Source organism: Myotis myotis, unplaced genomic scaffold (assembly GCF_014108235.1).
Source record: "Myotis myotis isolate mMyoMyo1 unplaced genomic scaffold, mMyoMyo1.p scaffold_m19_p_3, whole genome shotgun sequence".
NCBI classification, from domain to species: domain Eukaryota; kingdom Metazoa; phylum Chordata; class Mammalia; order Chiroptera; family Vespertilionidae; genus Myotis; species Myotis myotis.
The window spans coordinates 119,870,828-119,887,586 of NW_023416335.1; the positions used below are offsets into that span (position 1 = coordinate 119,870,828).

The following is a 16,759-nucleotide window of genomic DNA, read 5'->3' on the forward strand; positions in this document are numbered from 1 at the left end:
TGGTGATGGCTTTCTTGAAGTGTCAACTTCACTGGGCTACAAGGCCCAGTTATTTTTTTTTTTTAAATATATTTTATTGATATTTTACAGAGAGGAAGGGAGGGAGATAGAGAGTTAGAAACATCGATGAGAGAGAAACATCGATCAGCTGCCTCCTGCACATCTCCTACTGGGGATGTGCCCGCAACCCAGGTACATGCCCTTGACCGGAATCGAACCTGGGACCTTTCAGTCTGCAGGCCGACGCTCTATCCACTGAGCCAAACCGGTTTCGGCTAAGGCCCAGTTATTTAAACACAAAGCTGTGTGTTGCTGTGGTGGTATTTTGCACATATAATTAAAGCCTGTAATCTCTTTAAGTAAATGATATTATCCCAGATCATCGGAGTGGGCTTAACTGAATCCTTAGGAAAGCACTAAAAGCAGTGCTGAGGGTTCTCTAAGAGAGAAAAAAAAATTCTGCCTGTGGACAACAATTTTGGCCCATGGCCATGGGAGTTTTATCTTGCCAGCGATCTCTTCCTGACAGATTTCATACTTGCTTAGCCAGACCCGACAATAATGCAAGACAACTACTTGTAATAAATTTCTGTGTGTGTGTGTGTGGTGTGTATACTAATAATAGCCTAGGGCCGTCACGTCTGGAGGGGAACTGCGGGCACTGGCTCCTGAACCAGCCAGGAGGTGCCAGCCCCAGAAGGGACGGAGGGACGCAAGTTCTTGGGGCCGTGCTGAGCCCAAGCCACCCGCACCAGCGCCCAGCACCCAGGCTGCACCCCGGGAAGCGGACAGAAGGCAGCCAACCCGCTCCAGGAGCCCGCACCCGTGGGGAGCCTGAGACTGCCCTGTAGGCAGCCCTGCTGCTTCTTTCTCTCCTGAGGGGCGCACAGACTTTCCTGGGACAAATCCCTCGCCAAGTGCAATCAATAACATGCTAAGGTACTGACTTGGCTTTTGCATCTACTTCTCTCTCTGTCCTCTTCTGGAACCCATAGACCACGATTAAACCACGGATCCCTTAAAAAAAAAATCGCCTGTTGGTGTCATCCCGCCCTGGGTGGGTTGATTCTGTTCTAGGGTCCAGGGTCCCTCTCTTCTCCCTCATGTTCCTCACCTTGAACCCTAGCAGGTCCCGGGATCCTCCCTCTGTTGACCCAAGGCCGGCTCCTCAGATCAGGGCCTCACTGCCGAGTCCTCTGCAGGAAGTCAGTGTACCTCACATCCAGTACCAGCCCAACAATTCCAAAGCCTGATGGCAGGAGCTGAGATGGATTCCGTAGGGTCCTTTAGCCCTGCCTCCGATCACACTTTGACAGGGCCTGGGCCTCCTGTCCTCTATGAACCTGAGTCTGCAATCCTCAGACCAAGGGTCTGACTACCCGAGTTCCCTGAGGAGGTGGGGTGGGTGGAGGTGCAATTTTCAACTTACCAACAGGAAGCCCAACTTCAGGAATTTAAATTCCTCCCTCATTCACCTTATACTGTTAAACCCCAAATCTAGATACTGTACCTACTATGATCACCCCCAAGGTTTTAAACAAAGCTAAGATAACCAGTCGAACAACCCCAAGGGATCCCCGATTGGAGAGGGTGCAGGCTGGGCTGAGAGAACCACCCCCCCCCCCCGTGCACAAATTTCGTGCACTGGGCCTCTAGTATCTATATAATAAAAGCCTAAGCAATCTTTATGGGGGAACAAGATGCAAACTGACCAACAAGGGGCAGACACTCAATGCAGGAGCTGCCCCCTGGTGGTCAGTGTGTTCCCACAGGGGGAGCACCACTCAGCCAGAAGCTGGGCTCACAGCTGGCAAGCACAGCAGCAGTGGCGGGAGCCTCTCCCGCCTCTGTGGCAGTGCTAAGGAGCAGTGAGCCAAGCGGTAAGGAGCCAACAGGCAGGCAGTAAGGAGCGAGGGTTTCCGGACTGCAAGAAGGATGTCCAACTGCCTAAGCTGGCAGTCAGACATCCCCCGAGGGGTCCCAGATTGCAGGAGGGCACAGGCCAGGCTGAGGGAAACCCACCCCCGCCAGTGCATGAATTTCGTGCACCCAGCCTCTAGTATATACATAGACATATGTATAAGTACACATACATGTATACACTACAATTCTTTGTAATAAACATATACTGTATATAGTGTACATCATATGTATGTATGTATATATTTCTTCTACTAGTTCTACCTCTCTAGTTGAAATCAAAGTGATATACATCACAGTATGGGAATTTAGAAGCAGTACTTCTTAGATTTAATTGGAAAATATATTTTATATTTACAGATGTATGGGTGGACTTATATAATCCTCTTTCTAAAATTACAGTAGGCCCTAGCTGGTTTGGCTCAGTGGATAGAGCGTCAGCCAGCGGACTGAGGGGGTCCCGGATTTGATTCCAGTCAAGGGCACATACCCGGGTTGCAGGCTTGATCCCCAGTAGGGGGTGTGCAGCAGGTAGTCAATCAATGATTCTCTCTCATCATTGATGTTTCTATCTCTCTCTCTCTCTCTCTCTCTCTTCCTTCCTTTCTGAAATCAAATATATATATGTATATATATATATATATATATATATATATATATATACATATATATATATAAAATTTAAAATTGCAATAGGTCAAGACAGTGATACAGCACTAACTCATCTCTGACAGGAACTACTATAAGAGCAATGTAAGGGACTATTTGTTTTTGTCAAGACCACAAATAAGTCTGAGAATTCTTCATGATGTAGTCTAAACCTTTTAATATTGGATATCTTTACATAAGAAGTACTAAGAAATTTTTAAAAAATACTAAAAATTTCCTTTAGTTCAATAATTATAACAGTCTGCCTTAATTTTGCACTTAGAAGGTTGCTGAACACTCTTTAGAAATAAATTATACATCCTGAATTACAGTGCAGCACATAGTTGCACCAGCTACAGGGATTTAAAGGGCATTCCAGCATAAGGACACCCACATAAAAGATGGACTAGAAAAAAAAAAGACTAGAAAAATTATAGCCAACATTATAATTTTACCAGCGAAACATACACGTAATGCACAAACAATGTACCTAAGAAGTACAGTTCAACTTGACATATAACTGGCTATTCTTTAACTCTGATCAAGCAAAATCCCCAGCAAGCCCCAGCAGTAGCAACAATAACAGTAGCAATTCAGTTAGTACAGAATTGTAGCCTTATGTAACACTCACTTTCCCAGGAATTCCAAACAAACGCTCCTGATGGTGCAAGGACAGAAATCTGACAAGGAAGGTACAAATGTGGGAGACTGGCTTTCTGAGAAACAGCATGGTCAAAAGGGAACAAACATATAAACATGTAGATACCAAAACACCAATGGAATAGGATCATGATAAGATAAATCAAAAGAAAGGTGAAGAGACTCAAATTATAAATTATGGGGCCACAGATACCACACACAGGATGTAGTGGAATGGCAACACAAGAAGCAAATAGTGAGAGACACAGCAGTCACACACATGTACCTCGGTACTAAATCTGGCAACAAAAAGCATTATATAATCCCAACTGTCCTTAACTGATTATTTCTATCTTAAACTCAGTAACAAATGTTGCTCAGTAACAAATAACAAAGCCAATAAGCAAAACATGAGTTTTAAAAACTGTTTCTTTTTTCGGGTGTTAGCCAAGAAACTTTGTGTCAAATCCTAAAACAAAATTACAACCTTGCATGACAGATTAGTGACTTCATTCTGTCACTGTCAGTCTCTCTGTTCAGAAGAATATGGGCGATTAATGAAGTTCCACTGGAAGAACTGCTTCTACAAACTTGTGAATTTATGTTAAATATGTGGTAGGTGTAAAAGAAGAGGTCAAAAGGCATATGCTTAATCTCTAGTATAATACACCCCAATGAAAGAAAAAAAGACAAAAACAATTCCAATTCCAAGAGAACTGTCTGACTAGATCTGTTCAAACACAGCATGTTTTGAAGAATTCAAAGTCAGAGCTCATAAATATCATATCCAAATCTCCTAAACTGCCTTCAAAATATGATCTATGCACTGATATATGTAATAGCCTGCTTTTCTACAATACAAATTGTAAAAGTTGAAAAATGCATAGCCCAAAGGAACATCAGCTCAACATACAGGTCTGAACCAATGAAAAAGTATTAACTCCTTGAACTTGAGGCTCATCTGTTCTTTACATAGATAAATAATTAAGAAGCAAGTGGCTTTTTGTACTCTCTTGATTAACCAGTAGAAATTTTAATTTCTTAATCAATGAATGCTTTCTTTCTAACCAATAATGATGACATCCATGGCTTCCCAATTTATTCCCATTCTGTGTTGCCTTTTAGAGACTACAACAATGAATTTACACTGACTTAGAAAAAAGTGGATAATAAAGTAACATCAAGCACTCATGAACCTACATTCAGAGAACCAGATATACTGAAGAGCATGCCCTCAAAAATATTTAAGTTTTTAAAACCATACTTTAGCTTTTCGAAAAAGTGAAACCCTATTCAGCTTCCCTTTCCTTACCTTTCCAACTCAGCGATCTTTTTATCTTTGTCATTCTTCTCATTTTCCACCTCCTTCAAGATTTCCAAGAGGCGGTCAACTTCTGCCTGGGCCTTGCTAGATTCATCTTTGTACCTGGCAATCTCTCTCTCCAATTGCTGTATTCGGTCACTCATCTCTGGACTAGCTCTGGCTTCCAATGTTGCCTCATGTGCCTACAAAGAAAAGTGTTCAAATTCTATCAGATATACATACAATGTGGTGGACAAACCATGCCCCAAAGAACTATCTATATATCAATAAGATATTATCAAACATCTAATAGCTAGTCTTCAATTTATAAAGTTTCAATAAGATATTATCAAACATCTAATAGCTAGTCTTCAATTTATAAAGTTTTTCTCTGCTTAAATATTACATAGATAAATCAACCTTTACACCTCAAGGAACTAGAAAAAGAAGAACAAACAAAACCCAAAGTTAACAGAAGGAAGGAAATAAAGATAAGATAAAAAAAAAATAAGAAAAATAAAAACTAAAAAGACAATAGGAAAGATCAATTAAGATAAGAGCTGGTTCTTTGAAAAGATAAACAAAATAGATGAAACTTTAGCTAGACTAGTCAAGAAAAAAAGAGAGAACATTCAAATAAGTAGAATAAAAGAAGTTACAAGTGGTACTACAGAAATACGAAAGATCATATGAGACTACTAGTAAAATTATACACCAACAAATTAGACAACTAAGAGGAAATGAATTAATTTCTATAAACATACAACCTTCCAAAACTGAACAATGAAGAAGTAGAAAATCTAAATAGACTGCTTACTAGTAAGGAAAGTGAATCAATAAACATGAACCTCCCAAAAAAAGTACAGAGCCAGATAGCTTCACTGGTGTTATAAGTCAATTAATCTCTTTTATTAAAAAGAAAAAAGTGTTCTCACCACACATAAAAAGGTAAATATATATGATGATGGATATGTTAACTAGCTTATTGGGGTAATCATTTCACAGTTATACATATATCAAATCATCATGTATACCTTGAATATATATAATTTTTATTTGTCAATTCTATCTCAATAAAGATGAAAAAAGAGTCAAAAATTTATATTATAGGGCAATCATTTTGTTTAAGAAATACAAATATGCTAAGAGAAGAAAGAAATAAAATCATATAAAATGTTCAATTAAAACAGACAAGGCAGAAAAGACATGAAAAAAGACATGAAGAACAAACAAAACAGAGGCTGGACAGTGTGGTTCAGTGGCTGAGCATCAACTATGATGCAGGAAGTCATAGTTTGATTCCAGGTCAGGGCACATGCCCAGGTTACAGCTCGATCCCCAGTAGGGGGCATGCAGAAGGCAGCCAATCAATGATTCTCTCTCATCATTGATGTTTCTATCTTTCTCTCCCTCTCCCTTCCTCTTTGCAATCAATAAAAATATTTTTTTTAAAAAAATAAATAAATAAATAGAAAACTACAATAGCAATCTCCTTCTTGAAGTAGGGCATTGTGGAAGCAGTATAATAGGGAAGCATCAGTAATTAATTAAAATAAAAAAGGAGCACTCATCCAGAATGAATCAAGAGAAAATATGAAGTGAAAATGGCCATGGGCTGCTCTCATAGCCAGTTAGCCTGGAGGTCAAATCACCCCTGGTATTGCTGACAATCAAGGCTTAACTACAACAAGACTCCGCACAAAGACCACTAGGGAGTGCACCAAGAAAAGATAAAAAAATGCGGAGACAAAGAAACAGGACGCATATGTCAGAAATGGAAGATATAGAGCTCAAAACCACACTTTTAAGGTCTCTCAAGAACTGTCTAGAAGCTGCCGATAAACTTAGTAAGGCCCTCGAAAAGACTGGTGAGACCGCCGATAAATGTAGTGAGATCCTCAAGAAATCTAACGAGACCCTCGATGTTGTGATAAAGAACCAACTAGAAATTAAGCATACACTGACTGAAATAAAGAATATTATACAGACACCCAACAGCAGACCAGAGGAGCGCAAGAATCAAGTCAAAGATTCGAAACACGAAGAAGCAAAAAACACCCAACTGGAAAAGCAAAATGAAAAAAGAATCCAAAAATACGAAGGTAGTGTAAGGAGCCTCTGGGACAACTTCAAATGTACCAACATCAGAATTATAGGGGTGCCAGAAGATGAGAGAGAGCAAGATATTGAAAACCTATTTGAAGAAATAATGACAGAAAACTTCCCCCACCTGGTGAAAGAAATAGACTTACAAGTCCAGGAAGCACAGAGAACCCCAAACAAAAGGAATCCAAAGAGGACCACACCAAGACACATCGTAATTAAAATGCCAAGAGCAAAAGACAAAGAGACAATCCTAAAAGCAGCAAGAGAAAGAAACCCAGTTACCTACAAGGGAATACCCATACGACTGTCAGCTGATTTCTCAACAGAAACTTTGCAGGCCAGGAGGGAGTGGCAAGAAATATTCAAAGTGATGAATACCAAGAACCTACAACCAAGATTACTTTATCCAGCAAAGCTATCATTCAGAACTGAAGGTCAGATAAAGAGCTTCACAGATAAGGAAAAGCTAAAGGAGTTCATCACCACCAAACCAGTATTATATGAAATGCTGAAAGGTATCCTTTAAGAAGAGGAAGAAGAAGAAAAAGGTAAAGATACAAATTATGAACAACAAATATGCATCTATCAACAAGTGAACCTAAGAATCAAGTGAATAAATAATCTGGTGATCATAATAGAATCAGGGACATAGAAAGGGAATGGACTGACTATTCTTGGGGGGGAAATGGGTGTGGGAGATGCAGGAAGAGACTGGACAAAAATCGTGCACCTATGGATGAGGACAGTGGGTGGGGAGTGAGGGCGGAGAGTGGGGAGGGAACTGGGAGGAGGGGAGTTATGGGGGGAAAAAAGAGGAACAAATGTAATAATCTGAACAATAAAGATTTAATTAAAAAAAAAAGAAAGAAAGAAAGAAAGAAAAGAAAATGGAAATGGGCAGAAAAACAGATAATAAGTCGCAGTTGGCAAAAGCCATCAACTTCTTTCACCCAAAAATAACTTTTTTTCATGAACCTAAATATTAACTCTAAAATATCAGAGATCATATAAATGACCAGCTGTAGAATCATCATGATAAAAGATTAAAGAGAAAGAAATAACCCTATCCGGTTTAGCTCAGAAGCTGGAGCATCAGCCTTCAGACCAAAGGGTTGCTGGTTTGATTCCCCTTCAAGGGTATGTACCTGAGTTGCAGGTTCCATCCCTACCCTTGGTCAGGCACATGCAGAAAGCAAGTAATCAACGTGTCTCTCTCATGTCAATGTTTCTCTCTATTTCTCTCCCCCTCCTCCCTCCCGTCCACTCTCTAAAAATCAGTGGAAAAAAATCCTCAGGTGAGGATTAAAATATAATAAAAATAAATAAGTAAATAAATAAACAAACATAAAATGTGGGATTGTCATAAATAGGAAAGTTTGGGATGATAATGAAACATTGTTCTTAATAGTTGCCACTCAGTTTTATTAACCCTAAAGATATCTAACAGCTTTACCTTCAATATTCAGATATTAGATTAAAAATTACCTCCACCTTTTCAGTGAGAAAAAAACAACACCAACTATCAAATCTGAATTGGTTATAAACAGAATCCTTAATCTCAAAAAAAAGTACTTTCCTATTTGTGCAAAAGTAACTTTAAGATACTGAATTTTCTTCCTTTCATTAGTTTTAGAATTTAAGTTTACTTTTTGGTATACCCTATATGATGATTCATTATGAAAATATTATGTTGAAAACACCCAATATATGAAAAGATTATAAAACTTGAAATCTCAAGAGTAGGCTGTATCCCCTTTTTCATTAGTAATCATATGAACTGGATACAGCTACTGTAACTGTTCAAAAGTCTGTTTCAGTTCTCATAGAGTTGATAGCTCAGAGATAGTAAGTAGGAAAGTGCTTTGAAAACTATAAAACTGGCATAAAATATTAGAGAGGCAAAAAACAAAGAAATGATATCCTAAATTCACCAGTGTGAGTCACTATCACTGTTAAGTATCTTCTAGAAAACCTAATGCCAATGGAAGAAAAATATCAGATAACTGAGATCATTACATTGTGGCCTTATATTTCATCCATAAGGAAGCTGCATATTTTAATTTTCTTCTGAACTGTCAATTTTCTAAGAGCTTGTGGATTCTTAGGAGTAAAATAAAATAGGGTAAGAATCTTATCTAATAAAAGAGCTAATACACAAATGGTCATCACACCCTCGCCGGGGCCAGGGGACCGGAGGCCGTGCCCCCTGCCCAGCACCAGGCCAGGGGATCTGAGGCCGCGCCCCCCCCCCCCCCCCCGCCCAGCGGGGATTGACGGGGTACCTGAGGCCGTGCCCCCCACCCCAGCTGGGGGACCTGAGGCTGCGCCCCTCGCCCAGCAGGGCTTGACGGGGGACGTGAGGCTGCGCTCCCCACCCTGAGGGGCTTGACGGGGGTGGGGATGGCCAGGTCTGGGTCTCGCATGATTTTGAGGCATGCGCAGTGGGCAGGGACTTGACTCTGAGTCTCGCAGTGTGCCCCAGACTCTGACAGGAGGGAGATTTTCATATACATTTTACTAATTTTCTTTCATCTCTGACACTTCTATTATAGACAAAGGGCAAGTAGCAATATTAAAATATTCCTCTAATTAATTCCCTTTTAATGTGCACGAATTTTGTGCACCAGGCCACTAGTTCTAAGATAATTAATCAAGGTATAAATGGCATTTTGAACTTTAGGGGATTATCACTCCACTGGTAAGTTATTACATATGCACATTGTAGAGTTTTCTGCTATGTTCTTATTAAAAGCAATGCCAGAAAATGGAAAATTTTTCTTGAACCTTTTTCAACTGTGATTCCATTTTCAGACATTCCTCCTTCTTCTGTTCCAAAGCAATCTCTAGTGTCTTTAGGCGTGAGTCCTTTTTCAGTCCTGAGGAAGCCAGGGAAGAAGCATGCTCTTTCAGATCCAAGAGTGAAGCCTAAAGAAAGCAGCACACATCTAGAATAAATATTAACTATAAATAAAATGGAGATTTAAATTTTTAAATTTATATCCTTGGCGGCTAGTAGTTTCTTTCTGTTATCATACAGTGACATATTTCTATTTCAAGAACATGAAATATAAAACAATATTCACTTTCCCTAGCCGGTTTGGCTTAGAAGATAGAGCATCAGCCCAGGTCCTGGGTTTAATTCCGGTGAAGGATACATAGCAAGGTTGCAGGCTTGATCCCTGGCCCTGGTCAGGGAGCGTGTGCGGAGGCAACCAATTGATGTGTCTTTCTCACATCAATATTTCTCTCTCTCTCTGCCTCTCCCTCTCTCTGCCACTCTCTAAAATCAATGGAAAAATATCCTCAGATGAGAATTAATAACAACAAAAACAACAACAAAAAATTCACTTTAACATTCAAGTCCTAACTAAAATAAGATGAATTCCCAAGAAATACCAATTGAATAATGTTCTAATGAGTTCAACGAATATATATCCATTCCCACAGAATAAATGGAAGTAGATCAAGCTATGTGAATGTAAGTAGTCAACCTCAGTAGTTACACTGACTTAAATATAAAATACTTTTCCCTTTTAGAAGAAAAATTCTACTAGAAACTTAAATTTCCATAAATTTTCTTAAAAATTTTAGAAAGAAAATCCTGAGGATGTTCCTAAATCTCATGCATTATTACCTGAAGACAAGGCATTAGCCAGTTTTGCTATTTATGTCACATTAACAGGATTCTCCAAAAACAAAATAAAAGTAGATTAAGTCAACATTTAACATTTCTCTGCCAATGGTAAGAACTGTTGTAAATAAATTATTCTCCTTTTGCATATTCCTTTCATCTATCACCTTTCTTACCATTAGCACAATATTGCTCCAAATGTAACTGGGCTTCCGTTATTTTAGGATCTTTAAAAATGTCACTAACAAGTAAGAAATCAATTCCTACACTGAAAGAGATAAGACATAGGAATTAAATGATCCAATCTACTAGGTCTCTGCAAAGCTTCCTTAAATATACCCAAAGGCCTCCCCAAAAGGCCTGCTATAGGAATATTAAGAAAATCATCCAAACACTTTTTTATATGTATTAACACCAACAGCATATACACACAATGCACTGACTAAGCAAACCAAATAATTCCATTTTGATGATCTTAACCTCTTTTTCTGAGAGGTCGCCTTGCAATAGGCTGACTTTTTCTTTCAAGTCTTTAAGATCTTTTTTGTAGTTATCAATTTCCTCTTGCTTCTCTCGCTCATCTCTGTCTCGCTGCTCCTTTAAGCGTTCGATTGTCCGCTCCTGGTGAGAGAGCACATCAATACATGAGAAAATTCCTTTCATACTTTTATCATATGACCATAATTCAACTCTTATCAGATAAAATTTCACACTTCCATCCCTCACTCAAAAGACAGTGATAAATTGTCAATAATTTACTTTGTAAAAAATTCATCCTTCCTACCTACCTTGCTATAACGAAGATCTGGCTTTGTTATTTTGATTCCCTTGGGTTTCTTTTCACATAATGTCAACTAGTATTAGATATCCCTAATGTATGTATTCTTTTAGAATAATTCCCTTTATTCAACTCCCAAATATATGTTGCCTACAAGGCAATGGAAACAACTCACAATTCAAATACCAAAAAAAGGCGGGGGAGGCGAGAGGTTGGGGAGTTTATACGTTGAGTTAAAACATAAAAAGGATAAAGAAAAGAGAAACCATTAAAATTTTTTGTCAACAGATACTCAGGAAGTTTGAAGTTAAGTAATTAAAGCATATCTCTGAGTATTATTTACCAGTATATTCAGGAATCAAGCCTTGGTTCCTGGCAGGCAATTTGAAACATTGTGAGTCTAAGAGGCTTAAGGAGAGGCTCCATATCTAGGGAGAAGAGGCTTAAGGAACAGTGACCCTATTCCTTTAAAAATATCCAGTTAAGCCCAGCCAATGTGGCTCAGTGGATGAGTGTTGACCTATGAACCAGGAGTTCACAGTTCAGTTCCAGTCACGACACATCCCTGGGTTGCAGGCTCGATCCCCAGTAGAGGGCATGCAGGAGGCAAGCCGATCAATTATTCTCTCTCATCATTGATATTTCTATCTCTCTCTCCCTCTCCCTTCCTCTCTGAAATAAATAAAAAATATTTTTTAATTAAAAATACCCAGTTAAAATGCCCCACTAAGAGTCCTTAAACATCCTTCATTACCACTCATGTTGGGCTACTTTTTTTTTTTTATTTAGTCAACCATTACTGAAAACATTGGTTTGTTCATAAAGGCAAAATGAAGTAGCAAGGCCAAAACTAGAAAAAGAACAAACACATTCATTGTATTAATAATTGAAACCCACAAATATATTAGGTACCAATGCAACATAATAAAGGAGAACTAATTATATATTGCTTCCTAATGGTCAGTGTCTGTTATTCCCATATCCCCAAATTCTAGTTGACCATATATAAAAATAACTTTTCCTTTTCTTCACAAGATCGTAAATGGAGCCCTAGCTGGTTTGGCTCAGTGGATATAGAGCATTGGTATATTGGCTTAAGGGCACTGGGTTCAATTCTGGTCAAGGACACATACCACGGTTGCAGGTTCGATTCCCTCCACACACCCTGGGTGGGGCACATGTAGGAGGCAACTAATGGATGTCTCTCACATGGATGTTTCTCTCTCGTTGTCTCTCCCCCTCTCTTCCACTCTCTCTAAAAAATCAATGGAAAATATCCTCAGGCCCTACCTGGTTTGGCTCAGAGGATAGAGTGTTGGCCTGTGGATTGAAGAGTCCGGGCTCAATTCCGGTCAGGGCACATGCCCAGGCTGCAGCTCAATCCACAGAGTGAGGCAGTCGATCAATGATTTTCTCTCATCATTGATGTTTCTACCTCTCTCTCTCTCCCCCTTCCTCTCTAAAATCAATAAAAATATATTTTAAAAAATATATATCCATGGGTAAAGATTAACAAAATAAACAAACAAAACCAAAAATAAAGATCATAAATGGGGAACATATGGCTAATTCTAGAAACTTCAACCACTGCCCTGTAGTGTAGCATCCATCTTGCCTAGGGACAAATACTTAAAATGCAATAATGAAATAGATTTCTTTTCCCTTATACTATGTATGTCAGAACAGTTCAGGGAGCTCTTTTCCCTTTTGCCCAAAGGGATTTCTTCAGTATTCTATATCCAAGTCTCATCACTAGAAAAAAATATTAGATTAATGAGAAAGCAGAAGAAATGTGTCTGTGAACAGTCTGGACCAATCACTCACTTTCTCTGCCAGGGCCTCCTCCAAAGTTGTCAAGGCAGTATCAGTGTTGGTGGTATCAGCCTGCAAGGATTTGACTCGTTCTTTCAAGCTGCTCATCTGCTTTTCCTTATCTCTAAGTTGCTCTTGAAGATTTTCAATCTGAGTGTACATATATATTTAAGGAGGAAAAAAGAAATTAAAATAGTCACAACAAGAATAATTTTAAGTTGGAAACAGGTAGATCAGGACTGCTGTGAGTGTGTTGCCTGTAGAGATAATTTAATCCTAAAGATTTCAGAACTGCAAGCAAAACTTTAAACCCAGAATTTATAGCCAGAACAGAGAAAAGATGCACATACACATATACATGGATCTCTAAAGAAATAAAGTAACAAGGAAGAAAAGACCTATCATAGAGAGATGTGGATAGAGAGAGGAATTATGGAGAGGAAAGCCATGAGAAACTGGATTACTTCCAAAATGATAGCGTAAATTCCCAGAGGAATGACTTCACAAATAATAGAGGAAGGACAGAGAATGGAACAGCTAGACAGTAAGAAAAACAAATCAACTGTATAAAGAAAAACTATTTGTGGTTTTTCTATAATTTTTGTTGAATTTATTGGGGTGGCACTGGTTAATAAAATTATACAGGTTTCAGGTATATAATTCTACAGTACATCAACTATATACGGTATTGTGTGTTTACCAAGGAAAAACTATTCTTAACTCATACTGTTAAGTTAGATTTTTATATCATCTTTTATCTAAACATCAATTTAGCATAAGCTCTTTAAGGGCCTGCTTTATTCTGCAGAGGGGAAAAAAAGAAGTATCTGTCGCAGTGATGGCGAACCTTTTGAGCTTGGCGTGTCAGCATTTTGAAAAACCCTAACTTAACTCTGGTGCCGTGTCACATATAGAAATTTTTTGATATTTGCAACTATAATAAAACAAAGACTTATATTTTTGATATTTATTTTATATATTTAAATGCCATTTAACAAAGAAAAATCAACCAAAAAAATGAGTTTGCGTGTCATAGGTTCACCATCACTGGTAGAGTCAATGAGAATTCTTACAAGCAGAACAAATAATAAAAGCAACAAGATTTGGTAAATTTAGAATAGAGTGCCATACACTCTATGGATTTGGATTTTTAGTCTTTAACAAAGAAATAAGCATACAGGTAAACCACTGGTAAGCCTGCAATAGGTTCCAGTCTTGTCAATAAAAGTCCATACCATGAAAGAAAAGACCATCACAAATTAAAAGCATTGGTTTTCCTTTAGTTTAATCAGAAACTACTACTGGAATCTCACATGGATTAGTATTTAGGTTGTTATCACAACCACTCAAGAAAATTTTGCCACTTAAAAATCTAGTGCATATTTCATATACATACAGAATGCAATGCCCTGGTGTTTACATGTTTAACCAGATATGCAGGTCATTCCAGTTGCTAAGGTATAAACCTTATATGCACACACAAACAAAAGGACATGGTCATGCTGTTGATTAAAGTGCAGTACAAACACCATTATTTAAAATGAAATTTCACAGAACCAACTATTATATACAAGAAAACAGAGATTTGTTTTATGAGCTCACCTAATATACAAATAGCCCTTACATGTATAAGAATAACACCTTTCTTTCTCCTCCATCATTACTATCTAAGAAAGAATTTAAATTAAATTGTCAACAATTCTACTTGTATGATTTACATGTAGTCAAACTATTAAAAGAATCCATTATTCTTTGCTGGCAAAAACTTTTCCTAATAATGCTCAGGTGCAAAAGCTGCTAAACAAGGTAAAATTCCCATTAACAAGTTCTCCCTAAACTACTTTCTTCTTCAAATACCCAGGTACTTAAACTGATTGACTATTGTGGGGCTGGAGGGGAGGAAAAAGATGTCTATCCTTGAACTCCTACTTACTTTTAAAGTAGAGGAATAAATACTCCATAGTGAAAGGCACTGACAAAATGCAGAAAGGACAGTGGACACTAAAAATACCTCCTTTGGGTAAGTTGCCTTCAGTGAGGAAGACTTGAAATAGACATGTATGTGCAAACTAGCTGCATAAGCATGCAACAAACCCAAAAGGTGTTGCGTGTGATGTGTGGGAGAAGTGTGTAGAAAAATATTTTTTCCTTTATCCAGCTTCATGATGGGTAACAGCTGAGCTCTACTGAAAGCTCCTATTACATATCTTCACTTTGCTCATGATTCAAAATTATGCTTTTTTAATCAAGGATCTCTGGTTTATATGTGTTACTAACCAGCTGGTATATGAATGCTACCACATTATTCTTGCCATTATTCTCTTTTTTTCACTAATCTAATGTTGAGGCTATAAAAGCTGTTACCCTGAAAGTCCAGTATCATATCATTTTAGTATTTATTATGTATTTCAATACAATTTATAGTGGAGATCTTATTCTATACTCTTTAATTATCCACAGGATCTGAAATATGACTTACAAAATGTTTTGAATACAACAGTCAAAAGAAAAACTGAATCTGTTATCCACATCTAAAAGAGAAACTTGCAAATTGACCGCACCTTTGCTACACCCCAAGCCATGCCCACCAGCCAATCAGAGCGACTATATGCAAATTAACCCAACCAAGATGGCAGCCAGCAGCTATGGAGCTGAAGCAAGCAGGAGGCTTGGTTGCCCCGGCGATGGAGGAAGCCAAACTTCCCTCCTGCCCTGGCCGGCTGTGGCCTCAGCTCAAGGCAACAAAGTTTCAATTATAGAAGATAAATAAATCCCAGATACCTGCTTCCAGCCAGCCTCCACTGGGAGCTTGGGTGGCTGGGGGCTATAGGGACCCCAATGGGGAGCTTGGCCAGCCTGCAAACAGTCATCAGCCCCTCACCCAGGCTGGCCAGGACCCCAATGGGGACCCCCACCCTGAAGGGGCTGAGGCCAGCCTGCAAACAGCCATCAGCCCCTCACCCAGGTTGGTCACACCCTCATGGGGTGAGGGTCCCTGCTGGGGGCCTTGGCAGCCTGCAAACAGCCATCAGCCACTCACCCAGACTGGCCAGGCACCCCAGCAGGACCTCCCCTACCTGAAGGGGGTGTGGCCAACCTGAAAACAGCCCTCAGCCCCTCACCCAGGCTGGCCAGGCACTCCAGCAGGGACCCCCACCCTGAAGGAGGTGTGGCCAGTCTGAAAACAGCCCTCAGCCCCTCACCCAGGCTGGCCAGGCACCACAGCGGGACCCCCACCCTGATCTGGGACACCCTTCAGGGCAAACCAGCCGGCCCCCACCCATGCACCAGGCATATAATAAAAGGGCAATATGCAAACTGACCCTACAAGCGGAACGACTGGGAATGACTGGTCACTATGACACACACTGACCTTCAGGAGGCAGACGCTCAATGCAGAAGCTGCCCCCTGGTGGTCAGTGCGCTCCCACAGGGGGAGCTCTGCTCAGCCACAAGCCAGGCTGCCAGCACAGCAGTGATGGCGGGAGCCTCTGCCACCTCCTCAGCAGTGCTAAGGCTGTCCGACTGCAGCTTAGGCCTGCTCCCCACTGGCAAGTGGACATCCCCCAAGGGCTCTTGGGTTGCCAGAGGGATGTCTGACTGCCAGCGTAAGCCCGATCCCCCGGGGAGCAGGCCTAAGCCAGCAGGTGGACATCCCCTGAGGGGTTCCAGTCTGCGAGAGGGCACAGGTCGGGCTGAGGGACCCCCCTCACCCCCCGATTGCACAAATTTTTGTGCACCGGGCCTCTAGTCCTATATAATCCTATATAATAAAGAGCTAATATGCAAATGGTCATCACACCATCATGCTGTCACGCTGTAACAGCTCGGACACTCAACACTGGGGAGAGAGGAATGGGGACCAGCCAGACACAAATGAGCTTGCGAAAGAGGAATGGGGACCAACCAGGCACAAATGAGA

General features: G+C 39.9%; 1 protein-coding gene across 16 annotated transcripts in view; it reads right to left on the bottom strand.

Moving 5' to 3' along the window:
* ERC1 (ELKS/RAB6-interacting/CAST family member 1) overlaps nucleotides 1-16,759 on the bottom strand; it is a 520,764-nt gene that overhangs the window by 325,634 nt on the left and 178,371 nt on the right. For all 16 annotated transcript variants that reach the window (XM_036301306.1, XM_036301299.1, XM_036301300.1 and 13 more), the window contains 4 exons: nucleotides 12,850-12,987; nucleotides 10,728-10,868; nucleotides 9,401-9,541; nucleotides 4,520-4,713 (listed from right to left, as the gene is read on the bottom strand). In XM_036301306.1, coding sequence (XP_036157199.1) covers nucleotides 4,520-4,713; nucleotides 9,401-9,541; nucleotides 10,728-10,868; nucleotides 12,850-12,987 — 614 coding nt within the window. The remainder of the gene's footprint in view (nucleotides 1-4,519; nucleotides 4,714-9,400; nucleotides 9,542-10,727; nucleotides 10,869-12,849; nucleotides 12,988-16,759) is intronic.